Source organism: Heloderma suspectum, chromosome 5 (genome assembly GCF_057233095.1).
Source record: "Heloderma suspectum isolate Gila_16-S chromosome 5, 16-S_ref, whole genome shotgun sequence".
Classification (NCBI taxonomy): domain Eukaryota; kingdom Metazoa; phylum Chordata; class Lepidosauria; order Squamata; family Helodermatidae; genus Heloderma; species Heloderma suspectum.
The window spans coordinates 229,849,082-229,876,211 of NC_139462.1; the positions used below are offsets into that span (position 1 = coordinate 229,849,082).

At 45.2% G+C, this 27,130-nt stretch overlaps 1 protein-coding gene across 1 annotated transcript in view; it reads left to right on the forward strand.

Annotated features, from left to right (window-relative positions):
• Window positions 1-27,130, forward strand: part of PTH1R (parathyroid hormone 1 receptor) — a 193,167-nt gene that overhangs the window by 100,281 nt on the left and 65,756 nt on the right. The window contains exon 2 of the mRNA XM_084859490.1: window positions 8,366-8,471. Coding sequence (XP_084715616.1) covers window positions 8,366-8,471 — 106 coding nt within the window. The remainder of the gene's footprint in view (window positions 1-8,365; window positions 8,472-27,130) is intronic.

Consider the following 27,130-nt stretch of genomic DNA (forward strand, 5'->3'; position numbering starts at 1 on the left):
AGAGAGTTTCAGCTATTGGGCAGTAGAGAAGCGTAATAATTAAAAATAAATACAATTATGATTACTGTTGTTGTTATTATTATTATTATTATAATTGGCATATTCTTTTGCTTTGCGAAGTTTCTCAGCCTCTTGCGAAAGTGGCATCAAACTTCCTTCACTCGTCTGACATTCTCAGGTGAGAGGTCTGTGGCCTGTGGGCCGAGGAGCCTCATTAAAGTAGCTCATTCCCATGACAACTTTTATGACTACCTGGCCATTGACACATTTCGGAATTGCCTATGGACAGCTGAATAACTGACAGTGGCAAGCATTTCCTCTGTGAATGGATTTTGGCTGCAGTGGAGTAAAACAAAAGCATTAATCTATTATTATCATCATCACCACTACTACTACTACTGTTATTATTAGTGGCAGCTGCAGCTGCAGCAGCATGTCTCAAGGATCTGTGTTTTCTGGAGACTTTTAATAAGGAATAGATGAGCTGGTTGGTCTGGTCCCTCCCCATTTAAGCCCACAGATAACACTTCTAACCTACCCAAACTGAATTCCCACCTTTTCCTCCCCACTACCTTCAGGGGTCTCTGTGACTGAATCAGGGGCATAACAGGCAGGAATTCAACAGGAAGAGCTTTCCCCATCATTGCACCTTCATATTGGTCGCATGTGTGTGGCAGCTGTCAAAGGGACTGGGAGCTTAATTTAGGAAGAGGTCAAAGCTCAGTATGAGAGCATTGCTTTGCATGCAGAAGGCTCCAGGTTCTGTCCCTGGCATCTCCAGGTAGGGCTCACTTCATTGGGTGGATATTGTAGTCTGAAAAATGCCTGATTTAGATCCATAAGCTGTGAGTCTATGCCTGGTCAGTCTGAGCAGATGCAGTTGTATCGTAGGGCTTCACTGTGGACAATGGATTTTGTGGTGTGTGCTGGGTGGAAGCAGAAAGCAGGCAAATGTGTAGCAGTCTGTAGGTTTCCAAGATCAGGGGACTGGAAACAAAGCCCTATGAAGAGAGGCTGAAAGGACTGGGCATGTTTAGCTTTGCGAAGAGAAGACTGAGGGGAGGTAGGATAGCGCTCTTCAAGTCCTTGAAAGGTTGTCACAGAGAGGAAGGCCAGGATCTCTTCTCGATCATCCCAGAGTGCAGGACATGGAATAATGGGCTCAAGTGACAGGAGGCCAGATTCCGGCTGAACATCAGGAAAAAAGTCCTGACTGTCAGAGCAATACAACAATGGAACCGTTTACCTGGGGAGGCGGTGGGCTCTCCCACACTGGAAGCATTCAAGATGAGGCTGGACAGCCATCTGTCGGGGATGCTCTGACTTGGATTCCTGCATTGATCAGGGGGATGGACTCAATGGTCTTGTAGGCCCCTTCCAACCCTACTATTCTATGATTCTATGAGATACTTCTCTCCAAAAGGTACTTACATGTCCATCACATTGTTGCACTGTCGTATCCAGAAAGTGAACCTGTTGCATGGACAGTTCTAGGTGCAGGTTGATAGTGGGGTGGAAGTAGGGATGTACAGACTGTGTAAAATCTGCTCCGTCTGTGTTTTGCCGATTGTTAGGTGCCTTTCGTTCCATCATCCACCCACAGACAGATGCAATTTTTTTTTCGTCGTGCGGAAAAATACAGGAATCATTACGTAAGTATTTACATAATTTACCCCAGCATGTAACATTTAGTGTATTGTCCCCTATTCCATTCTACGTTTCCTCAACAGCAACGTATGTATTTTTCTACAGATTTGTATGCGTAAATTTTGGGAAAGTAAAAAAATAATCTGAAAGTCCGCAGACTCCGCAGGGCCTGAGGGGGTCGCTCTGCAGCGGATTCCGCAGGTCGGAGTCTTAGAAATCTGAGCTCATTTTAATCAACCTCAAATTTCTCCAGCATCCCTAGGTGGAAGTTATCAAAGTTCTGGTGGATCTTCATCAGGACCTCCTCTCCATGAGTTCAGATAATAAAGATGTCAGCAAGGAATCTCAGGTAGAGAAGAGGCTTTGGGGACAGGAGCTGAGAAAGCATTGTTCCTGGCAATTTTCAAAGAAAAGGCTCAGCTAATGTGCATTAGGGGGGTGGGGGGAGACAGAGAGAGGGAGAGGGAGAGAGAGAGGGAGAGATCACAATTTGAAGCTGCGAACAATGGAAGGAGGAAGAATCACCAGCATTTACCCAGAAGTGTGAAAAAGAAACAAACAGTGATCACTCCCTGGGGAGTATGTGTTATGTGAATTTGCTTTTTCAGGGAGTGTGTGGTGAAATTTCTTGCATCATGAACTTGGGGAGGGGGAGCAGTCAGTTTAGTGTGGCAGTTTCTTTAAAATTTTATTCTGCTGCTCCAAACCATCTTCATTCTTGCATGTTGTGCACAGGATTTTTTCAGCAGCCTTTGCACTTCAAAGCCCATGTTGCAGCACAGCCATGAGTAAGCATGGTGGGAGTCTAAAAAGCTTATCCGGGGACTGTAGTCAAAGTGAGTAGGCAAACTGACCCGCAGCCAGAAGCCGTGAAAGTCCAAGCCGGTGGGCAGATTTGCCGTCAAAATCTACGGCTCAAGGTCGGGAATCCTGTAAACACGTGGGAACCGTTGAGCGTGCTCTGCAGATACTTGCCAGCCATGGCTGTGATGAAACCCTGGAGAAGAGAATCCCCAAAGTGAAACAGGGCTCAATGTTGCTGAGAATTAGTTTTATTGCTGCTGCTCATTGAAACCATCTTGATTGCAATGGAGCCTAGAAGTGAGTCGCATGGAAATTCTTGAACTATCATTGGCAAAACGTCCCATTATGAAACCATGGCCTCCATACAGCCTGTATCCACATGTGTTAGGTGTCCAATTAATTACCTTTGTAGCAGCGGGAGACCCACAGCAGGTTGGGGGCAGATGTAACCGGAGCGTGACCCACTTCTTGGAGCAAGGACAGGGTGGGGGGAACCTGGCTGACATTATGTAACCAAGTATGTTTCTGTCTTCCATCCTCCACCTGGTCTTTTCTTTCTGGGCTCTGCCTTGTGGAGTTTTTAACAACTGGCACAGACGGTTGCATTAATCTGCCAACATTACAGGCTCAGCTCTTCCATCTGATTGAGCAACGTGGTGCTTGGGTAAAGGCTGAGCTGCCCACCCACCCTGGGTCTGCCCACCCACAGGCCACTTTGGCACACAAGCAGTAAGAATTTTTCCCTTTTTGGCTGCATAGGTATGTTGTGGAAGTACGATCTCCAGCGTGTAGGGGGGGAGGGATCTATCTACTCCTGGTCTGTGTCGCTTTTGTATCTGTTCATTTGTAAGTCTCTTCTTTCCTGTTTTGGCATTAATCTGCATTTCTTTTTTAATCGAGATGAAAATTCATATTTAAATGAGCATTTAAATGTGCATTTAAATGCACATTTAAAGTCATTTTCTCACAAAATACACATTTCTGAACTATATTCTCTCCAAGCTCCCATTTCTAAATGTATTTTAGCCTAAAATACCCATTTTTACATGCATCGTGGCATGTTTTTTGAGCCGAGAATTCCGTCACAAAATTTACACTGCGGAATTCAATGGATAACTGTGTTCCCATCAGCGCATCAGTCCAAGAAGCCCAGATCAGCTCAGTGTGCTTTCTGTGGACCAAATTAAATCCTCGTGCATCCCTACCAGCATGTACCGAGAATGTAGCATCCCCTTCTCCAGAACTCAGAAGGAGAGAACCTGGCAAGGTTACATCTTCCTCCATCAGCCGAGTGTCAATGTTTGTTTTGGGATTTAGCTGGGATGTTGTTGATGGAGGGGAAAGGCCATATGGAAGACAGAATTTCTGGCAGCAGACAGGCTGATTTAAAGGGACAGGGAGCCTTCATATTTTTAACCCCACTGGTATTTTTGAGGCGGTGGGGAAGAGAGGTACGCCACCAGGTTCAGCTGTTGTCTTGGGTTATATTTATCGGTGTGGCTATTAAAAGGTCCGCTGCCAGCATTCAAAAATCTACAGAAGGGTATTGCTTAATGGGATTCTTCAAATAGCTCCAAGGGATGCAGATCTGAGAAGCAACCTGCCAGTGGATTGTATATGTGCGGGAGTATACATGCCTGTGTCTTTAAATTAATTTCCCATTCTGCTGCACATGTAAATCGGGAGACAGTGTGGGCTAGAAGGTAGAGTGTTGGGCTAGGACAGCCTTTCCCAACAAAGTGCCCTCCGAATGGGTTGAGCTCCAACTTCCATCATCCCCAGCCAGTGTGCCCATGCTGGCTGCAATGATGGGAGATGTAGTCCAACCCATATGGAGGGGGAGAGGCTGGGCTATGACAAGGGGGACTCAGCGGTTGAATCTCTGCTTAGCTCCCTCAGTGACCTAGCATACCTCACAGGGTTGTTGTAAGGAGAAAAAGGGATCATTCCATGGCTGCCCCTCTTGGCTCTTGAGGGCACCGGACAGGTACAATTATTGTATCATTCATTTACCACCCTTGGGAAGGGTTGCTCCATACCTTCCAAGATGCAGTCTGGCGTGTTTGCACAAGTACACCCATGTGTCTGCTGTATGTTGTTTTAAGGGTTGAGCTGAATTTCGGGGGGGGGGGTTGAACATCAGTGCAAAAGTTGATGTGGGGGGCAGGCAGAGCTCAGGCTGGCAGATGAACCACCCCTTGAGATACACCACATTTTGAGCCGAGTGGTTCTCGCCCCTTCTGTCAGCCATCGCATTGTGAGAGGAGGGATGCGTCGGGTGTCACATCACGGTAGCCTCCCCTGAAGCAGTAGTTTGCCGCTTTTAGAGAACATGAGCATTTCTCTCCCCTCTCCTGGTGCACCCCAAAACAGCAGTGATATGGGGGGAGGATTTCTGAGACACCCCCTCCACACTCCGTTTCGGCTTCACACTGGTCACATCGAGACAGGGAACTCGCTGCTCTTTTTGCCATTTCTGCTTTTTGCCGCGTGTCGCAAGCTGCCCCTTCGCTCTGCATGAGGTGGGGGGTGACCAGGTGGAGATGTGGGCACGGCCCCTCTCTCGGGGACATTTTTATTTATTTATTTATTCATTCATTCATTCATTTCATTTCTATACCGCCCAATAGCCGAAGCTCTCTGGGCGGTTCACAAAAATTAAATCCAAGCAACACACAATAAAACAATTTAAAATATACAGAACATTAAAACCACAATATAACAATACAACCACAATAAAACCTAGCAGCAGTGCAGGAGTTTAAAATACAGATTTAAAACAGCAAAGATAAAAATTTAGAAAGCTAAAATGCTATAATACCTGGGAAAATAAAAAGGTCTTCACCTGGCGCTGAAAGGAATACAATGTAGGCGCCAGGCGAACCTCACTAGGGAGCTCATTCCAGAATAAACAAAATAAACCAAAATAAACATTATTTATACATATTCATTCAGGACTGCCATTCAATGAAACAGTTTTGAGTTGATTGCTCATCTGCCCTTTAACTAATTAATTAAGCCAACAGCACTGAAATACATTTGCATATGACCCATGCCATAATGCAGGTGCTTTTTCGAGATGTCTAAAGAAGCATAATTAACTTGCAATCTCATAAAGTGACCGTTGTTCACCAGAGTAGTGCTATTGATTAGCAGAGGGCCCACCCATTCGTCAACTAAAACTTCAGTCCAGCACAGGGGCACACAGCATTTTCAGCCCTGAGGTCTGCATGTGACAGTGGGCCAGGGGTCAGATGACACATACATGCGCGCGCACGCGCGCGCACACCCACCCCAGTGCTCCTGATACAGATAATTCTTTCTACATGAGGCTCTCTGGGGAGAAAAAGTGGAGAGTCCAGGCGGGTGAAGAAGTCAAGAGCAGCAGTAGGGATGTATGAGAATTTTGTTTTTGCTCGCAAAACACGCAAGTGTGCCCTGTAGGGATGCTGGAGAAGCCCACCAAGGACTCAAATGAGGCCAGATTCCAAAGAATTCTACCTCCAAAGTCCTCAGCAGACCAGCCATACTCACCTCTGTGTCTCGAAGAGTTCCCTCGGGGCGACTCTCCAGCTTTCTTAACAACGTGACACAGGAAAACTATATGCCATTTGTGGCCGTAAAGCACTTTTACATAAATACAGCTGCAAACAGCTGCAATTTAGGTAAAAGTAAGTGCTTTATGGCTGCAAATGGCATAAAATATGCCATTTACTACTTTACTTTTCCTGCCATAGGCTAATGGCAGCCGCCATTAGTGTATTGGACTTTTGAGAAAGCTGGGCACCTGGTATGCCAACTCCAGCAGACACAGCGGGGCTCTGAAGGAATCCACGAGGCCCCAAGTGGCCCAAATTGCACCACTGTGGACACCCCAACCAGACATTGGGGGGCTCATACATCCCTAGTGCCCTGTTCAATGCTCCAAACATGAGTGCAAGCACCTGTCCCCTAAAACCATTTGCAAATTGCCAAACACCTGCTCGTGTTCATCTCGTTCCTGATTCCCAGTTCAATTTGCACAGATTTCCTAATTTGCACAAATTCCCTCTGTAGACTGAATCAGCCCTGCTTTAGCCTATGGAGGAAATCTGCACAAATCTCCCATTCGATCGCTGCTCAACTTGCCTGATTTTCCCATTCAGGCAAAGCAAGCAGCAATCGCAAATGCCAATGGGATGAGGAGCAAGAGGGTGGATCCTGGCTACCTTCGACATCGCTCGTTCACCCACCCCTAAGTGGAAGAGGGTCAGTTAATGTCTTGGGGGCCACAAGCAGCCCACGGGTTGTGCACCCCTGATCTAGCAGGAATAGGTAGGAAATCTTGGTCAGTTCTCTCCTTTTACCTCCCCCCCAGTTGTTGAAAGATGCCAAGGGCCCATTGCCCCAGACCCTGCTCTGCATACCTATTGGGAATGCCATTTTACACATGCCAAAAACTCTGCCCCCCAAAGTGTACACCACCCACACGACCATCCCCGCTTGCTGGGGAACATGGGTGGGAGAGTGCTGTTGCACTCATGTCCTGCTTGTGGGTTTCCCATGGGCAGCTGGTTGGCCACTGTCTGAACAGAATGCTGGACTAGATGGACCTTGGTCTGATCCAGCAGGGCTCTTCTTATGTTCTTATGATCTTCCTCCTCCATCATCCCCCTCCCTGATTCTACAGGTTTTTAAAATGGTGGTGAGGGTGGTATTTATTTTATTTATTTCATTTCTATACCTCCCGATAGCCGAAGTATTCTTTATGAACATTGATCATCTATTGAACATCATGGATGACCAAGACTGTACGTGATTCAGAGAGTAAACTGTTTTGTTTCTTTATATGCTACCCATCTGTTTTCCCCATCATCCCTGATATCAATGGTGGACAACTTATGGCTCTCCAGATGTTTTGGCCTAGAGCTCCCATCATCCCTCACCTTTAGCTATTCTGGCTGGGGCTGATGGGATTTGTAGGCCAAAACATTTGGAGGGCCACAAGTCCCCCCCCCCGCCCCACTGCCACATCTCTCCATCCCTAATCGTATTCAAGCTTCTTCATTTGGAACCTGGGGATGGGCTGCATACCTTTGACAACCCAAAGATTTTTCCCCCCTGAGTGCCAAGTTTGCACTTTCACACTACATTCTTTGACCGAGGGGCGGTAAGGGGAAAACAGACTGAACTCACTCAGTGGCAGCAGGGAAGCTGGCTGGCCATTCCCTGCTCCCAGCTGGGAAAGTAACCCCAACTTACTCAAGGTAAACTGGAATACAACTGATAGGGGGGGGCAATAGGTGAAAAGCGGCACGACGGCAACAGCAACAAGGCTCTGGAACCATTATGGATGCCGTCGGTCTTCAGGTAAAACATATAAGAAGGACCAACAGCAGAGTAATTTCAAAATATATTTAGAGCTAAATATTTCCACTAAAACATCACACCCGCTGATGAGGGCAGAAGCCAAAACAGTTAGCTCTATATACATTTTGAAATTACTCTGCTGTTAGCCTATCTATCTTTCAGAGACAGAGACAGAGAGAGAGAGAGAGAGAGAGAGAGTTGATATAGATATATGGAATATGGATATGCTGTTAGGGTTAATTTAGCTGTGTTGGCTTCTATATCACCATAGTGCAAGGGATAGGCTATCTGCTGCCCTCCAGAACTTTTTGGACTACAGCTCCCAGAATCCCTGACCATTGGCCATGCTGCCCGGGATTGATGGAAGTCTTAGTCCTTGTCCTCGTCTTCTCTCTCCTCTCTCTCCTCATTCTCTCTCTCTTACACAATATGTAGTGCTATGAGTTATACAGAGTTAAGTAACCGTCCTTTGTTGCCCCTCCCATCCCCTGCTTCCTCATTTTCAAGCATGCAGCAACGGATCTGCCCCCGTGATGCTGATCCCTCTTGCTCTGTCCCCTTGCAGGTGGATGCTGATGATGTTCTGACAAAGGAGGAGCAGATCTTCCTGCTGCTAAAAGCCAAGGCCAAGTGTGAGCGGCATTTAAAAGCAAAAGGGCCCAAAGTACAAGGTGAGTCCTTCCGTTCCGGGCTAAGCTGGCCGGTGGGCTCAGCTGGAAGGCCAAGCGAGTTGATTTTGGCCTCAGAATTGATGGTTATCTGCTGATCTTCTATTATTGTTATGCTGTTGTTGCTGAGAGCCAGTGTGGTGTAGTGGCTAGAGTGCTGGGCTGGGACTCAGAAGATCCAGGTTCTAGTCCCCATTCTGGTATGATGCACACTGGGCGATTTGGGGCCAGTCATTGACTTTCAGCTTAACCTACCTCGCAGGGTTGTTGTGAGGATAAAATGGAAAGGAGGAGGACCGCATAAGCCACCTTGGGGTCCTTTCAAGTGGAAAAAAGGTGGGATAGAAATGCAATAATAAATTTTAAAATATGTCTATGCCTCCCTTTAATCAGAAACTCTTAAGGTGGTCTGCAATACAAAACTATTTTAAAATGCTGCATCCAACAGAACTTGTAAAAAAAAAAAACCTTTAAAAGCTGCAAAACAAAGCAACACAATTAGGAACAAGAGCAGGAATCACCTTCTACTTGAATGTCTTCCTCCTGCCCTGAGAGCTCAGAGCAAGCCATGACGACGCTAAAACCACCGTCAAACGGTCTTGTAGGCCCCTTCCAACCCTACTATTCTGTGACTATTCTATGAAACACAAAATAAGAAAAAAAATGTTACTATGCATGCAGAAACCCTGCATAATTAACCCTTAGCTAGTATGCAATTTCTTCAGCAGCCCCCTGCCCACCAACATGGACACTCACAGTGCGCTACACATAAGCAATCCTACCAGCATGGTACACAGTAGAATGTCCAGAATCATTTGGAACCATGAGAGGTTAGAGTTGCCAAGTTTTTTTTACCAGGTCCTGCTCTTGTGCCTTTAATACAACCTTCCCCAACCTGGCGCCTTCCAGATGTGTTGGACTACATCTCCCATAACCCCACAGCCAACTATGTTGGTGATCATGCTTATCAAAACACACACACACACACACACACACACACACACAGACCTGCTAATCCCTGCATCTCAAGCTGCTGTTAGGGCAGAATCCTATGCATATTTAGACAGAAGAAAATCCTACCATTCCCAGCATTCCCCAGCCAGCCACACTGGGAGTTGTAGGACTTTTTCTGTCTAAACATGCATAGGATTGTGCCCTTAATGACACAAGGGAGGGCCAAGCCATTTTCGTCTGCCCACAAGTGTTTTGTTTTTCTCAGAATCACGCACCTGAAGTTTAGTGGGGGATGCACATGTGGGAAGAGGGCACCAAATGCAGAAATTAAAAATATCAGGCTTTTTAACATTGGTGCCAGATGCACAGAGAGAGAGAGAGAGAGAGAGAGAGAGAGTTTGCAGTATGTGTGTGAAACTCTCAGTCCCTCATCAATTTCACAGCTGCTCTTTATTGAAACCATGGATAGCACTTTTCACCACCCAGCTAGAGCATTCTCCTTATGCCTAGTGGGAGCTGTGGCATTTGCCATGAAAGAGCCCGGATCTCATTGTTATGCAAACATCCCTTGTAAAAACAAAAGTGTTCTTTAAAACAATTAAAAACCACCCATCCTTTTCTGCTTATTTCAAGACTCCTGCTTCAGATCATTCAAATCCCACCCACCCAAACCACATCCTTGATGGTTCTTCATTATGCCTACTCATTGGGCAATTAACACCTCCCAGAATCCCACTACCACAGAAGCAGTGGCCCACCTTTGGCGGCTTCAAAACCCACAAGCATCTCTCTCCTACTGAGCAGGTATGATGTACCACTGACTGGGGATGTACGGACTGTGTAAAATCTGCTCCAACTGTGTTTCACAGATTGTCAAATGCTTTTCATTCCATCGTCCACCCATTGACAGAATTGGATTTTTTTGTTTTCAATTTTGCACAGATCTGCATTTGCACAAATGCCTGTTCGTACAAACTCGCATGTGCGAAAATGCACAAGTTCCCCCCAAATGTGCATCTTTGCCTAGGGGAAATGCACATTTTTGGCTGTTTAAGAAAATGTGTGTTTTCCTAGGACAAATTTTGCACAAAATTCGGGAAACTTAGAAAAGTGGTCCGCGAGTCCACGGAATCTACCTGACAGGGGGAAAAGCTGATCCACTGCAGAATCCACAGATCAGATTCATGAAAATCTGAATTCATTTAGGTCTGTTGTGGATTTCTCTGACATCCCTACCACTGATCTGGAGATGTGCAAAACCACAAAACCCAAGCATGTTGAGGTTCTTGGAATTCCACCACAAAGCTTGTTCAGACTCATGTCCATATTAGATTGAAAGGTTTGGGTGGTTTTTTTTTCCTCGCATGAAAATTCATTTGTATGTCTGTGTGCCTTTCCCCCAAATGTGTACATCAATTGGGTGCATTTTTGAAATGTATACATATTCCTCCTATTCATTTAACCTTTTTGGTGCACATTTTTCAAAAGGACCCATTTTTCATGCACTTCAAGCATGATTTTATAATGTCAGCTCATAGGGACAGGTGCCTCCCTTCTTTTGATGTTGCTTTGTCACTTAGAATCATAGATGCATAGAATAGTAGGGTTGGAAGGGGCCTATAAGACCGAGTCCAGCCTCCTGCTCAATGCAGGAATCTAAGTCAAAGCATCCATGACAGGTGGCTGTCCAGCCTCATCTTGAATGCCTCCAGTGTGGGACAGCCCACCACCTCCCTAGGGAATTGGTTCCATCGTCCTATTGCTCTAACAGTCAGGACGTTTTTCCTGATGTTCAGCCAGAATCTGGCTTCCTGTCACTTGAGCCCATTATTCCATGTCCTGCACTCTGGGATGATCGAGAAGAGATCCTGGCCTTCCTTCCTTTGACAATCTTCCAAGTACTTGAAGAGCGCTATCCTGTCTCCCCTCAGTCTTCTCTTCTCGAGGCTAAACATGCCCAGTTCTTTCAGTCTCTCTCCTCATAGGGCTTTGTTTCCAGCCCCCTGATCATCTTTGTTGCCCTCCTCTGAACCCTCTCCAGTTTGTCTGCATCCTTTTAAAATGTGGTGCCTAGAACTAGATGCAGTACTCCAGATGAGGCCTAACCAGTGCTGAGTAGAGGGGAACTAGTACTTCATGTGGCTTGGAAGTTATGCTTCTATTAATGCAGCCCAAAAGAGCATTTGTGTTTTTTGCAGTCGCATCACATTGTTGGCTCATATTCAGCTTGTGATCGACAACAATTCCAAGATCCTTCTCACTTCTAGTATGGTTGAGCCAAGTCTCCCCCATCTTGTAACTGTACATTTGGTTTCTTTTTCCTAGGTGCAGAACTTGGCATTTATCCCTATTAAATTTCATCCTGTTGTTTTCTGCCCAGCGCTCCAGCCTATGAAGATCACTCTGAATTTTGTTTCTGTCTTCCAGGGTATTAGCTATCCCGCCCAATTTTTTGCCATCTGCAAATTTGATCAGCATTTCCTGCACCTCCTCATCCAAGTCATTAATAAAAATGTTGAACTTCAGGCATAAGCAACAACAAGGCAAGTCAGGCGCCTGTCCCAAAGTTATAAAATCTGTCAGCGTTGAGGAAAAACATCAGAGGGGAAGTTGAGGCAAATGGCAAGGGCGAACACTTGGTGATTTTCTGTGCTGCTGGATAGCACAGGTGGAACATCTCACAAGATCCACTTACAAGACCTTAGATCTGGGCTTATCTACCAGTTCTGATTTAGTAAAGGCGTTCTACTGACTTTGCTGAAAAATTTGCAGAGCTCGGATTACGGGGCAACTGAGCCGCGAGTGTTTTCATTTGGCTAGCTCAGTTCAGCCCTGGGAAGAGGGTGGGACTTAATGGCAATAATGAAGATGAACATTGACTAGAACAAAAGCAAATCAGGGAGAACAATTTCCAAATGGGGGGGGGGGAGAGAGAGAGAGAGAGAGAGAGAGAGAGAGAGAGAGAGTTTTAATAAAATCAGCTGCTTTCTGAACACACTTCCAAACTTGTAACTGCTGTCAGGTCTACTTACCCTGGAATCTGTTTCCTATTAGCTTTTATTAATGAGATGCTGGGGTGAAGTCATAGTTAATTGAAAGAATATAAAGACACTTCACAAGAATGCTAAGAAGTGGCTTTGGAGTGCTCTCCATAGCACGTTTAAAAAAAATGGAATCCCATGTCTGTTATTAACACAATCAAGGTGGTTCTACACATGGGTAGCATAGACAATTGCATAAGACCCTGCAACCAGGGGTTTCTTGAGGGTAACTGTTCCACTCCTACTGACTTAGCCTCCTGAGAAAAGTTCCCCCAATCCTTTAGATATGGGCAGCAACCAACCCAAAGCATCTCTCCCTATTGACCTACCTTACAGGGTTCAAGAAAAGATGAGATCGTCTTGATGGTAATTCTCTAGCTCTTTCCTGAACCTTTTCCCACCTGATCATACAAAAATAAAAACTGCTCATTCTTCTGCATTGTCATGATACAAAGAAAATAAAAGGACTTCCCCAGGTAGAAGAAGAACCCCAAATGGAAGTGTTGTTAATATTTTCCAGCCATGTTTTTGGGAAACAAGCTAGTGATTTTGGTGGCATATCCTGTCCATGAAAAACAGATTGGGAAAAGATTCACCTTTTTCAAAATATTCCACTGCTGCTTGGGTATCATTTCTCCACCCCCTTGGGGGCAGCAGCAGCTTCCTGAGTGAATTACATGGATGATCTCACCCAATCAGGGATCACAGTCAGTGGAAAGTTGTCACAAAACTATATGGGCATCATTGTAGGCATGTGGGGATGTGTAAATGAGTAAGCAAACAGTTTGCAATGCATGGTTTTTTTGCGGGGGGAATTGCAGAAAAGGAGGAGCATTTCTCGACACTGCCAAAAATATTAGCAAAAAGGTAGGAGACATTTCCAGCTTAGTTCTAGTCCCAGGGTATTTACCTAAGATGAAGACTAATCAAGACTCCTTTTTGGACTAATGGTACCTGTGTACATTTGTGACATCATCACATTTGCTGTGTGATCCCTGATTGGGTGTGGCCACCATGTAATTAATTCTGGAAGCAGTAGCAGCTGCCTAGTTTGGAGGGAAGGAGCGGGCAGGGAGAATATTAAGCAGATGGGAGATTGTATTTATGGTTTGTCTTTCCAGAAGGTCAGTCTGGAAGTGACTGTGAACAAGCAGCCCACTACCATCAGACCAGCCCAAGTCTAGTCAAGTGCAGTACTGGGGAAGGGTGGTCCAATGGTAAGAGGTTGCTTCAATTTCAGTTGATTGTTCACAGTCAGTTACAGACTGATCTTTTTGTTCTAGGGATCAATGCCAAGTTCTGCACCTAGGAAAAAGAAACCAAAGGCACAGTTACAAGATGGGGGATACTTGGCTCAACAACAGTACAAGTGAGAAGGATCTTGGAATTGTTGTCGATCACAAGCTGAATATGAACCAACAATGTGATGTGGCTGCAAAAAAGGCAAATGCTCTTTTGGGCTGCATTAATAGAAGCATAGCTTCCAAATCCTGGGAGGTGGTGGACTCTCCCACACTCGAGGCATTCAAGTCGAGGCTGGACAGCCATCTGTCAGGGATGCTCTGACTTGGATTCCTGCATTGAGCAGGGGGTTGGACTCAATGGCCTTGTAGGTCCCTTCCAACCCTACTATTCTATGATTCTATGATTGTTCTCTCTTCCTCCCACCCCTTCCCCACTACTGCACTTAACTCGTCTTTCCAGAAACCAGGAAATGCTATTTTTAACTAAATGAAGCCTAGCTTGAAAACTGTTCTTTGAAAAAACCTTCCTGCACATCAAAAATAAGTACATCAGGGACAGGGCTGGATAAAGCCTTTCACCCTGCTGTGCTAGCTTTCTATTGGAAGTCTGCAGCAGCGTCGTCCACAAAGAATTCTCTCCCGTGCCATTGCTGTACATATGGGGCAGTTCTCAAGGTCTTGTAAAGGATCAATGGCTAGATTTGCAAAAATCCTGCCACTGACCAATTTACAGTGCAGTCCTATCCCTTCTACTCAAATGTTACTACTGTTGATTTCATTGGGCTTACTCTCAGATAAGTAAGTATAGGATTATAGCCTGGGAAAAGGAGAGGGACAGTTAGGAAGTGATGAGGGCTGATGTGTCATCAGTAGGAAAATGACACTTAGCTTTACCTCTCCTCTTCATCTAACCCAGGTGAGGCAATGGATGTCCTGAACAGGTGCCTGAGCAGGGTAAGGGACTAGTTGAGGGCCAACAAGCTGAAGCTTAATCCAGAAAAGATGGAGGTACTGTTAGCAGGTGGTCTGTTTGCCCAGTTGAGCAGTGTTCAACCTGTTCTGGCGGGGGGTGTCTGGATTTTGTGAAATCTGCCCCGCATGTGTTTCATGGATTATGTGGGGTCATTTGTTCCAGTATCCATTCACAGATGGATTCACATTTTTATGTGGAAAAATACACAAATAATTCCATGAGAGGGTTCGCAACAATTTACATAATTTACCTTAGTATGTAACATTTAGTGTGTTGTCCCCTATTCCCTTCAGCTTTTTCCCACGTATATTTACCAGTCTCAGCAGAAAGTTGCGTATAAATCTGCATAAATTTTGGGAAAGTAAAAAAAAAAAAGATCTGAAAGTCCACGGACTCTGTGCAGGCTGAGGGGGTCGCTCCGCAGCGGATTCCACAGGTTCGATTCTTAGAAATCCAAGCTCATTTCAGTCTGTCTCAAATTTCTCTAGCATCCCTACCTGCAATCTCCTTGAAAGATCAGATGTGCAGCTCAGTGTTACTCCTGGGTCTCTCATTGTCACTTGAGGCCCAGATGGCCTTGGGGGCTATGCATGCATTTTATAAATTTTGGTTGTTATACCAGCTGTGACCTTATTTGGACAGAGATAGCCTGGAAACATCTGTATGAGGGTCAAGAAGCAACAGTAAGAACCAGACATGGAACAACCGATTGGTTCAAAATTGGGAAAGGAGTACGACAAGGCTGCATATTGTCACCCTGCTTATTTAACTTATATACAGAGTACATCATGAGAAACGCCAGGTTGGATGAATCACAGGTCAGAATTAAGATTTCCGGGAGAATTATCAACAACCTCAGATACACAGACGATACCACCCTAATGGCAGAAAGCGAAGAGGATCTCAAGAGCCTCTTGTTGAGGGTGAAAGAGGAGAGTGCAAAAGCTGGTTTGAAACTCAACATTAAAAAAAACTAAGATCATGGCATCTGGCCCCATCACTTCCTGCCATATAGAAGGGGAAGAAATGGAAGCAGTGACAGATTTTACTTTCTTGGGCTCCAAGATCACCGCAGACAGTGACTGTAGCCATGAAATTAAAAGACGCTTGCTCCTTGGGAGGAAAGCTATGGCAAACCTAGACAGTATAGTAAGAAGCAGAGGCATCACCTTGCCGACAAAGGTTCGTATAATCAAAGCTATGGCTTTCCCAGTAGCAACATATGGCTGTGAGAGCTGGACTATAAGGAAGGCTGAGCGCCGAAGAATTGATGCTTTCGAACTGTGGTGCTGGAGAAGACTCTTATGAGTCCCCTGGACTGTAAAGAGGTCAGATCAGTCAATCCTAAAGGAAATCAACCCTGAGTGCTCATTGGAAGGACAGATACTGAAGCTGAAGCTCAAATATTTTGGCCACTTAATGCGAAGAGAAAACTCTCTGGAATAGACCCTGATGCTGGGAAAGACTGAAGGCAAAAGGAGAAGGGGACGGCAGAGGATGAGATGGCTAGATAGCATCACCGATGCAATGAATATGAATTTGAGCACACTCCTGGAGAGAGCGGATGACAGGAAGGCCTGGTGTGCTATGGTCCATGGGGTCACGAAGACTTAACGACTGAACAACAAGAAGCCTGGAAACACTTCTCTATGCTCTGGTAACCTCCCTGTCAGATTACTGCAATGTGTTGTATTCGGAGCTATATTTGAAGACGTCTCAGAAACTCCAGTTAGTTCAAAATAGAGCTGCTGGGCTTCTAACCGGGACTGGATGGTACAATCATGCAAGGCCAGTAGGATGGGCAAGTCTGTCTATTTCGCTTTCTCCTGCATTCAAATTTATTAAATCCCAAATTCATCCTCTCTCAGATTATGAGTTTTGCGAATTTTTGTAAATCCTTATCAGACACCAACTCAAATAAAATTCTCACCCATTTGCACCAGCCAAATCCAACAGGTAGAGCTATTCCCAGCCATGAGTATCTGCCTGCCTTGAATCTGTTACAGATGAGGAGCCTGACAGAATAAAGAGGTGGCAACTCTGATTCAGCACCACAAACATCGCAGAATGCACAGGGATTCCAACTCAGACCTTTAAGACCTAAGCCCTCAAAGGCCTGGGTGGCCTGGATAGATGAACCTGTAAGTTCCAGTTTCTCCCACATTCAATTTCTTTTTAATTTCAAGTTCTTTTTGTCCTGAATATGGACAACTTAGCAAATGTTGGTAAATTCTTATCACAACCAACTGAAATGAAATTGCCACCCATTCTTAGATGCCAGTGCTACACCAGCAGCACTGGCTTCCAGTCTGTTTCAGAACCCAAATTCAAAGGGTTGATGGTGACCTTTAAAGCCTCCAACAGCTTGGGGGCAGAATATCTAAAGGAGCATTTCCTCCTGCATGCATGTACCTGTTCAGACCCTTAGGTCATCTTAGGAGGCCCTCTTCCAGGTGCCCCCGCCAAAGGAAGCTAGATGGATGGCTACAAGAGAGAGGGCCTTCTCAGTGGTAGCACCCCACTTGTGGAATGAACTCCCCAAGGAGGCTCACCTGATGCCTAGATCCACACAAGGCAAAGACCTTTCTTTTCTCCCAGGCATTTTAGAGACCATTTTAAATGTTTATGCCTGCCCCTATATGTCTTTATGTTTATCTATTCCTGTGCTGTTTGCCATTTTGTATCGCAGTGTATTCTTTCAATGACTGGCATTACATTTTGTTCTTTCGACTGTTTGTAATCCACCCAGAGAATGCTTGCTATTGGGTGTATTTATTAATAAATAAATGCATATAATAAATAAATGGGTGCCTTTTTAATCTACCCCAGTTAAGCAAAGGGATTCTCACGAAAACCTTCTTAAACCTACTGGTGTGAATGAGAGTACATGAGCTTACAGTCTACATTGGGTTGATAAATGTGGCCAAGCAGAAGTAGAAAAGTGATTGCACAGGGATAGCATGTGCTGTCCTTTATGTAATTATTTCTGAGAGGGGCCAAGTAGAGTACATATTAACGTCTTTCCACAAACCAAAAATATGCTCTTTTTAACTAGACAGAACCAAGCTTGAAAATTAACCATTCCAAAGGGGAAATGAAGTTGGGCATAGAAGAACATTAATGATTCCCAGAGAGGAGGGGAGGATCTCCATACCTCACACTGGAAGACTCTTCCAAAAGAGTGTTTACTATAACTGTGAGCGTAAAGGGTTGTCTGACTGATCTCCACTTGAGTGGGGAGGTTCAGGTCTTGGGCTCAGCACTTTTTACAATCCTGGAAGCAAGAGAACAGAGGGAAAGAAAAGTCATTTCTATAAGTCTATCATTGAGCCCAGATAATCTTGAATGGAACTGTTTGAGAGCTATTGTTTTGACAATGCTGTCCATGATATGTGTGTGCAGGGGGGGTGGGATTGAACTGGGAAGAAACATACATTTGACCAAAAAAAAATGAGAAATTGACCCAGTAATTGGAGTAGAAAAGGTTTTGTGGCCCCTTCCCTCATTTTGTTGATTTGGCAATATATTAATTTGGCCTTATGGATATCGGAGAAATTTGCAAAGGAATCAAACGAGTTTGAATTTCTATGAATCCGATCCATTGATTCTGCTGTGGAATGGCTTTGCATACGTTGCATGGATTTCACAGACTTGCAGACCAGTTTTTTTACCTGCTGAAATTTTATGCAAATCTAGTTGTAGAAAAATATGTAAAAAAAAACACACAAAAACACTGGCTGAAAGTGTGCATTTCCCCATAGGCTGAAGCATGAACATGTGCATTTTGGGAGGATTTGTGCATTTGGGGGGTTGCGCATTTTCCTGAGTGCAAAATTGCTCAAATTCGAATTTGCACAAATTTGAGAAACTGGGAAGAAAAAAACAATTCTGCCAGTGAGCAGACAACAGAACAAAAGGTACCTGACAATCCACAAAATGCAGACGGAACTGATTTTATAAAATCTAAACTTCCCTACTTGGCCGTAAGTCCTACTGAATTCATTGGGACTTAACGTCTGATTAGGCATGCATAGGATTACTCTGTTAATCTTTTATTCCCCCTCCCCTGCTACCCCAAATGGCATTTTAAACCTTTGGGTCTGCTTTCAAATAAAGTACCTTGAGGGAGCAGGTTGCAAGACGTTCTTATTTTTTAAAAAAGAAAGAAATCCAAATGTAAAAATACTTTTCCTAGTAGTTCAGGTTTAAAAATAGGGTTCCATGGAACCGTACATTCTGGTGTTCACAGTGGCCTTTGTTTTGGAGGGGTATTTAACTTTACTGAAGCTCTTGAATAAAATGAACTGTTGGAGGAACAATCTGTAACAATCTGTAAAAGTCGGGCGGGTCTGTAGATATACAGTTGCTGTCCACTATAATGGTGGCCCTCAATGAGTAGCAAAGGAGGCAGCCATGTTTATGGTGACTGCCATTTTGAACTTCCTAAAATTCAAAAGCACCTCAAAACAGGGCTTTCTGGGAAAACAAAATGGCAGCACTTCTCTTCCTCTAAGAAGAATTTCCCCCTGAAACAAAACAGCTGATTGCCAGGAGGGTGAAATTGCTGAAAAATGCTCCTTGTCAATTCGGTGCAGCCCTGTGTGTGTGTATTTACTTATTCATTGCATTTAGATCCTGCTCTACCCTGAGAGCTCAGGGCACCTAACACCAGTTTCATTGTATAGGGGCTACCTGTGAAGAATGCACAGGTGAGCGGTAGGGCACGCACTTTTTGGACTGGGCCAACGTTTTGAAGAGTGGCTCAAATTTGGGTGAGTTTGTTGGCAAAAGAGGGGGTGAACGTAATCGGAAATAATGGGAAGACAGCCCAGATGCTGACAATACCTTTGTGGAAAAAGAAAATCTGGGACATAGCAATAAATGAAAAGTTGACTCAGAATTTAAGAGTGTACAGAGGAATAAAGAAAAGAGACACCTTCATGAAGGATTTGCGAAAATATATAGACTTCATGAAAAAAGATTCGAATAGAATAACTTTGGTTGAAGCTTATAGAAATATGTGGGACTCATGAAAAGAAGAAGATAATAAAGGAATGAAACAGGATGAATTACTATATTACCCTGGAATGGAAATAGAAAATAAAGGAGGGGAGAAGAAGAATTCTGAGACTGTCCAAGCTGGAGGTGGGATTGGGGAGGGATTTTGAATTAATATTAACGGGTTTTTGTAATTTCTTTTTAAAAATAAAAAGAGGGGGTGAAACCACCTCCCCCCTTTGCATATTTGGGTGCACCTTTCAGGAGCCAGACTCCTAACAGCTCCCTCACAGCTCTGATCAGCTGGTAGCCCCCATTTCCTTTCTCCCAAAATGCTCGGTTCCAAGGAGCATCCTGGGCCAGTGATTTCTGCCATTTTTCTTGGTGACCCCCATTTCCCCTCAAAATGGCACTCAGAACCATGGGATTTTTCCAGGGGTGGGGGGCAAAGCTGCACAGCAGTTTGTGGTTGTAATCTGTGCGCATTGCACACACCGCTACAACACACTTGCGGTGTGTGTGCTTTCTGTTGCTTAGCATTGCCCATGTGGCTGGAAACTGAAAGGAGAGATCGAAGGGGCAGGCGTACCATGAGCAACCTCTGCTGCTGCTCTCAGAATGGTCCCGTGACTGGTATCTGGGGGGGGGAGCAGTTGCACCTCTTGTCCCTAGGAGCAGACTCCCATGCTCGGAACAGAACATTCTGGAGAAAATAAAGACAGTGGCTGCCAGCTCATGCGAGTCCCTTCCTGAAAATCACAGGGCCCAAATCCCGATAATCATTGAAATCTTCCCCATTCATGGCCTGCAAATGGGGACACCGAGTGTGTGTGTGAGAGAAAAGGACACCTTGGCCCACACTTCCATGTTTTACATGGAGAAGGTCCCAGGTTCAATCCCGGTCATCTCCATTTAGGGGTCGGGGGGGAGGAATTCTCTGTCTGAGGCCAAGGAAGGCTGATGCTGGTCAGAGTAAACAATACTGGGAAAGGCAGAGACCAAAGGCCTGTCTCACTCGAAGGCAGCACCATGTGCATGGAAAAAGTTTCACTTCATAAATTCCACTTAGCTTGGGTATAGACAGTGAAGGCTGGTGGCTAGGGATGGGCGGATTCCCTACATGCCGTTCCGGGGGTGGGAGAATCTGCCCGCGGGGGGAGGTGATCCATCCCTGCCCCTGGAATCCTCTTCAGCCGGCTCCGCTCTACAGCAATTCCGCAGAGCTGGCCACCGGCTCCATATCGTTGGTGATATGGCCACCACTGACGTGCCGTATCACTGGCTGAGGGATCTCCAGACGCAAATGGCATAGTGGATGCCATTTGCAGCTGTAAAGCTCTTAGTTTAAGCTAAACGCAGCCATTTATGGCCCAGCAGCAGCACCTGCACAAGCATGGGTTTGCTGGGGTGACTCCAGTTCCCACAGCATCCTCTCTCCTTTTTCTTTTTTCATAGTCGGGGGGCAGGGGGGCATGGTTATCTGGCCATGTACCTGGTCATTGATGCTCATTTTATTATTTTTACTTTTACAATATATTATCCTTTTTTACAACAAAATGGTGCTTTTCCCTGAGTATATAAGAACATAAGCAGAGCCTTGCTGGATCAGACCAAGGGTCCATCTCATCTAGCATTCCATTCACACAGTGGCCAACCATATGCCCACGGAAAGCCCACAAGCAGGACGTGAGCGCAACAGCACCCTCCCACCCATGTTCCCCAGCAACTTGGGTCCATAGGCATCCTGCCTCTGATACTGGACGTAGCATATAGCCGTCAGAATTAGTAGCCATCGGTAGCCTTCTCCTCCATGAATTGTCCAATCCCCCTTTAAAACCATCCAAACGGGTGGCTATCCTTATGTCTTCTGGCAGTGAATTCCATAATAGCGAGTTAAACAACGGCTACTGGCTGTGTGAAGAAGTCTTCCCTTTTATCTATCCTAAATCTCCCACCAGTCAACTTCATGGGATGACCCCATTTTGTTCTAGTATTATGAGAAGAGGAGCAAAATGTGTTCAGCATCAGGGTAGCAGGAGCAAACTCCATTTTATTCCTGTTGTCATGGTGGTTGTATAATTCCAGTGAATTTGAAATGCAAAACTGCACATGCTCAGAGTATTTCTTTCTTTTTAATCTGGGTTGGCAAACATGTTTTGTTTGCTGCTGTAGTGTATCAGGAATGTAGAAGCAGTTATACAGAATGGAATGGTGACAAGTTGTGTAGGACGGGGAGAAATGTTACTTGTGAGCTTCACAGCTAAAATAATAACAGTTGGCTATCTAAAGGAGAGGGGGCATATTAAGACCTTGAAGTCCAGGGCCTAAAATTAGCTGGCTGCTTCTTTCAGAGAGGCGTTTTAGGAAACAGTCTCTGCCCAGAATCTTGGAAAACTGTTGTCAGTCACAACGGTCAATGCTGAGCTAGATGTATCAAAATTCCAACCTGGCAGAAGGCAGCATCTTATATTACTATATTAAAAGCTCCCAAACAAAACAGTCCAGACAACTGGGCCCAGAAGCAGATGTGGGGTGAGAGGGAAGAAATAGGGAGAAAAATGAGATTTTACAATACTGAACTCCACTTGCAGCATAAGCAAAAAGATGAGTCCCTGTCCCATGAGGCTTCCAAATCTCCATTTTGACCATGTGGACCGAAGAGTGGGGACTGGGCAGACCAAGTTAATAGAACATCACTGTGAGCAACTGCTGTTAGACTTTATTGCAGCTTAGGAAGAAGACTGGGGGCATTTAAGCAATAGAATTCTTGGGGAGAAATTGGAGTTTTTTAAAGAGATTTGATGGGAGAGAAAGAAAGGAGACCAAAAACCCTAATGCATAATAAGAAAAAAGATCCAGAAACAAAATGCTATTTGAGAGCAGCCACATGGAATCAATCTTGTCTTCATTAAGGAGGTGGAACAGCCACCGATGGTCTCATTAAACTGTTGCCGGCTCCACCCTCCGTATGTGTGATGTGACAGGCAGCCCTGCTTGCCTATAAAACTCAGGTGGCCGTCTCATAATTTCCTCCAGGACCAGCCGTGAACAAAAAGCCTGCATTGGGAGTGCGTATTTGTGAAATGAGAACCAGTTGGGGCTTGATCCTGAAGGAAGAGCTCCAAGGAAGAATGGAAAGGGGCTTGAGAACAAGAGAAAGAGGGAGGCCGGGCAAGGGATAACATAGGTAGACTATACCAGTAACATGAAGCAATAGCTGGTTTTATTTCTTAGGCTCAGTTTCACATGATTCTCAGTTTGGCATCCATCTTGGAACCACACCCCAGAGCATGCTCAGTTCCAACTTTTCTAAAGAAACACTTTTGACCACTAGGTGGCAACAACCTATATATATATATATATATATATATATATATTTAAAATGTAATAAATATATATTCCATGAGGCATACCATGCAGAGTGGGAGAAAGAGGCAAACAGCTGAAAAGGGAGAGCTCGCCCAAAAGGCAGAGGCTGCAGAGAGGTAGGAGGGCAGATAAGGCATAGGTGGAGTTGGAGTTTTTCTAGAATGTTACAAATGGCAAAACAGGAAGTGGTGGTAATGGCACTTCCTGTCTTCAGGCCTCTGCACAGTGTAGCTTTGTGGGTAAGAGTTTCCAGTTCAAATCTTGTCTTTAATGTGAATTTGTTAGATGGCCTTAGGCAAGCCACTGTCTCTCAACCTTGTCTCCAACATGGGGAAAAGGAAGGATGCTGACCAAACTTATAGGGTTGTCATAAGGAATACAGCATAATGTGAAGTACTTTGAGCACTCAAAAAGCACTATAAAATGCTGTGTTGTTGTTAATTTGTTGTGTAGAAGAGTGCATTTCTGCAGTACATCTTCCATGTAGGAGTGAGATCTATTTTAAAAAAACACCCATCTTCTCTTCCAGTAGGAAAGGTTCTAATAAAACTGGCTGTAAATTAATGCCTTGAACGTGACCTTTATTTGCTGTGAGGGATAGCAAGTCACAGGGAAAAATAGCAAGTCCCACAGACCTTTATCATATTAAAGGCACATGCAAACCCATCCTAAGTCAAAGGATGGGTTCAGCTTATTCTAGATCCCTGCCTGAAGCAAAACTAAGGATGTGCGAATCTGTCATGGTCGCTTTGGCTCAGTTTATTGGCTCTCCACCAATAAGTTTGTTCCAACCCGTCCCTGCTTCAATTTGTAAATTTAACTTTTAAAAGACTGCAAAAATATGTGCATGTTTTTGTGCACATTTCTCCCAATGTACACATTTTTTAACACACTTCTTAAATCTATGCCTTTTCCTCTCTAGTTTATATAGTGATTTTGTATAGACATACCTTATATATACACATTTAAAGCACACATTTTCCCCATACATGCATTTTTCTGTACATTTTTAATTGACAAACTTCATCTCAGTGTTTGAAAATATACAGATTTTGGCGCGCGGCTGAATTCTGATCCATGTATAAGTCCAGGGAGTGCCAACTAGCTAAGTTTACATCAAAATGTGAAGCCAACAAAATTCTCACCCATCCTTAAGTGAAAAGTTTCACATAGATCAGCAAACTGTGCTGCCCTTTGGACTTGTTTTCTCACATTCTGCTGTGTTGCCAACCCACCCTCTAAGTGCCATCAGGGAATCCGCTTATTTATTATCTCCCTCCACCTCCCTCTCTTTCAGCTAATAGCATTTGAAGTGCAGTCCATTTCTTTTCTCACTATGTAAATTGTCTCTAAATAAACAGTTTTGTCTTAATATCCTCTCCACTGCCCACTAACCTGTTCCAGGTGATTAAGCACTTACAGGTCAATACTTATAGGGTTTCTTTATATAGCTATGATGTGCAGATGTCCTTGTCTTGTTTCACCTGAGCATACTGTACACGAAGTAAACGGATCTATGCAGGGCTGAGCTGAAAGTGTCCCCCCACCTTGGAGTGCCTTACCAACATGAGGGAAGGGCTCTAGCTGGTTTCTTTGCTGGGGGAACAGCAATTTGGGGGTGGTGAAAGTGTTCACATATCTAGAGCAGGAAGAGATGCCCTCACTCCAGATCGTCTTTGTGATGTTATCACATCACCAAATCTGATTGGGTATGGTGTTGTGACATTGTCACATTTGTACCATGATCCCTGATTGGCTGGGATCTCATTACCAGGAAGGATGAAGGGAGAAATTATGCCAAAGAAAAGAGCAGGGAGGCAAGCAGCTGCAAACAGGCAATCTAAAGGGGGAGGAAGGGGAGGAAGCTCCCTTCTTATGTCAAACACATCCATCTTGAAATATTCAGTTCACAAAGTGGTAGAGTGTATAGGCAGTTAGCTTGCTGTTCTGTGCCACTTTTTTTTAAAAAAAATCCGCTAATGAGCACTCCAAAATGTATTCTTTACGAAGTGAAAAACAAGGTCAGGAGAATCATGGCATAACTCTAGATTGGTTGTATCATTTCAGACTACATCTGGGAGATGGCATATTGGAATGCTCCTTCAAAAACAAACAAATGTTTCCCTGAACACAGAGCATTTGCATGTCAGGGAGGAATGGCTATAGCCTAAACTGTCCCCTAACAAGCTAGTTGTCTAACTATAGGGAGCTTTTTATATGGCAGATTATTCAATTATATGATTTCTGACCTGCAATCTGAAATAGTACAGGCCAGGAAGAGCTACATCATGTGATTCTCCCAGTCCTATGCTACAGCTCTGAGCTAACTTAAATAGAAATGCCTGGAGAGGGCACTTCACTCCACTCAACATTCCTTCTGCAGTTTCATGTCATTGTGAGGACCTGAGAGATCCAGGTTCAAATCCCCACTCAGCGGTGACACTCACAGGATGTCAGGAACTGCTGGGATCTATGGACATCTGCCACATGTGGCAAGTTACTGAAGTGAAGGTGGCAGCTTCTCTGTGAAGTACCCTCTGGCCCTGGACTGACTCCACCCACCCAGGTTGACCAATGGAGCGTCCTCGACAGGAAGGAGTATAAAGGGACTTCATGTTCCAGCTGAGCCTTGCTTTAGCACAAAGTCTCCCTGAGCTTGGGCAAGTTCCTGTTCCCTTGATTGTATCTCAGTCCTGCCTTTTGGTTTGTCTTCCGGTTCTGACTTGCTCTTCAGGTCTGACTACTGTAGGGATGGCAGAGAATTCTGCCACGGATCTCGGTGAGACCAAATGCCAGTGCATTCGGCCCCCCGAACTCCATGGCGGAACGGCCTGCCACCCCCCGCCCCCTCACGGATCCCGCCCGGGACGAGACTTACCTCAGGCGGATCTTCTGGGTGGAGGCAGCTGCGGCGGCTGGCCTTCCGACAGGCTGCCGCCGCCGCCATTTCCAGTGTTGGGGGGGGAACGACGTGATAGGCTACGTAAATCTTTACGTAGCCTATCACGTCTGACTTTTTTTGAAAAAATGCGCGTACGCAAATGGTGGCGGCTACGGCCACCGCCATTTGCGTTCCTTATTTGGGGCCGTCTTAGTCTACGTAAATATTTACGTAGACTAAGACGGCGAAAATAAGGGGGAACGCAAATAGCGTCCGCTACGCTATTTGCGTTCCCCTTATTTTCACCGTCTTTGTCTACATAAATATTTACGTAGACTAATACGGCCCAAAATAAGGAACGCAAATGGCGGTGGCTGTAGCTGCCGCCATTTGCGTAAGCATTTTGTTTTTTTTTTAACCCAGACGTGATAGCCTACGTAAGTCTTTACGTAGCCTATCACGGCTGAATACAGGGATGCAAACAGCAGCGGCTACAGCAGCCGCCATTTGCGTCCCTGCTAGCCTGCGGCCGGATGTCCGGCTGCCGGTGGAGCTGGCCGGCGGCTCCACGGAATCCCCACGGAGCAGAGCTGGCCGGCCAGGATTCTGCGGGGGAGGCGCTCCACGCCTCCCCCCCCAGCGAGGATTCCTGGGGAAAGGATGGAGCACCTCCCCCGCCCAGCGGAGCCTGGCGGAGCCAGGTAAGGGCAATTTCGTACATCCCTAGTTACTGGCTTTGTCTTATGGCTCCTGGCTCACCTCTGACTGCTGCCCATCCCTGATAGCAAGTGTCCTTGGACCAATCACTATCTCTCAGACTAGCCTACCTCGCAGGGTTAGTGTGAGGATAAAATTTCTGGGGGTGGCGGGGGAGAACCCTATACAGTGCCTTGAACTGCTTGAAGGAAGGGTGGGGTAAAAGGGTCATACACTGATTACCATTGTCCCAAAAGGAGGGACTCAGGGTGATGGATGGGGAAACTTCTGCCTAACCCCGATGGGACTTGAGTAAGGCACAAAACAGAAATAAAGATGGAATTAGGGCAGCAAAGGAAGGGCTGAGAAATGGCATGGGACTGTTCTATAGAGGGTGTGGCTTTTTTAGCACCACCCCACTGACATCAGAGCTACCAGCCTCGGCTGCTATTTGGGATGCGGTAGTAGCAGCTTTCCTGCATTGGCAGTGGGTTGGGCTAGATGAA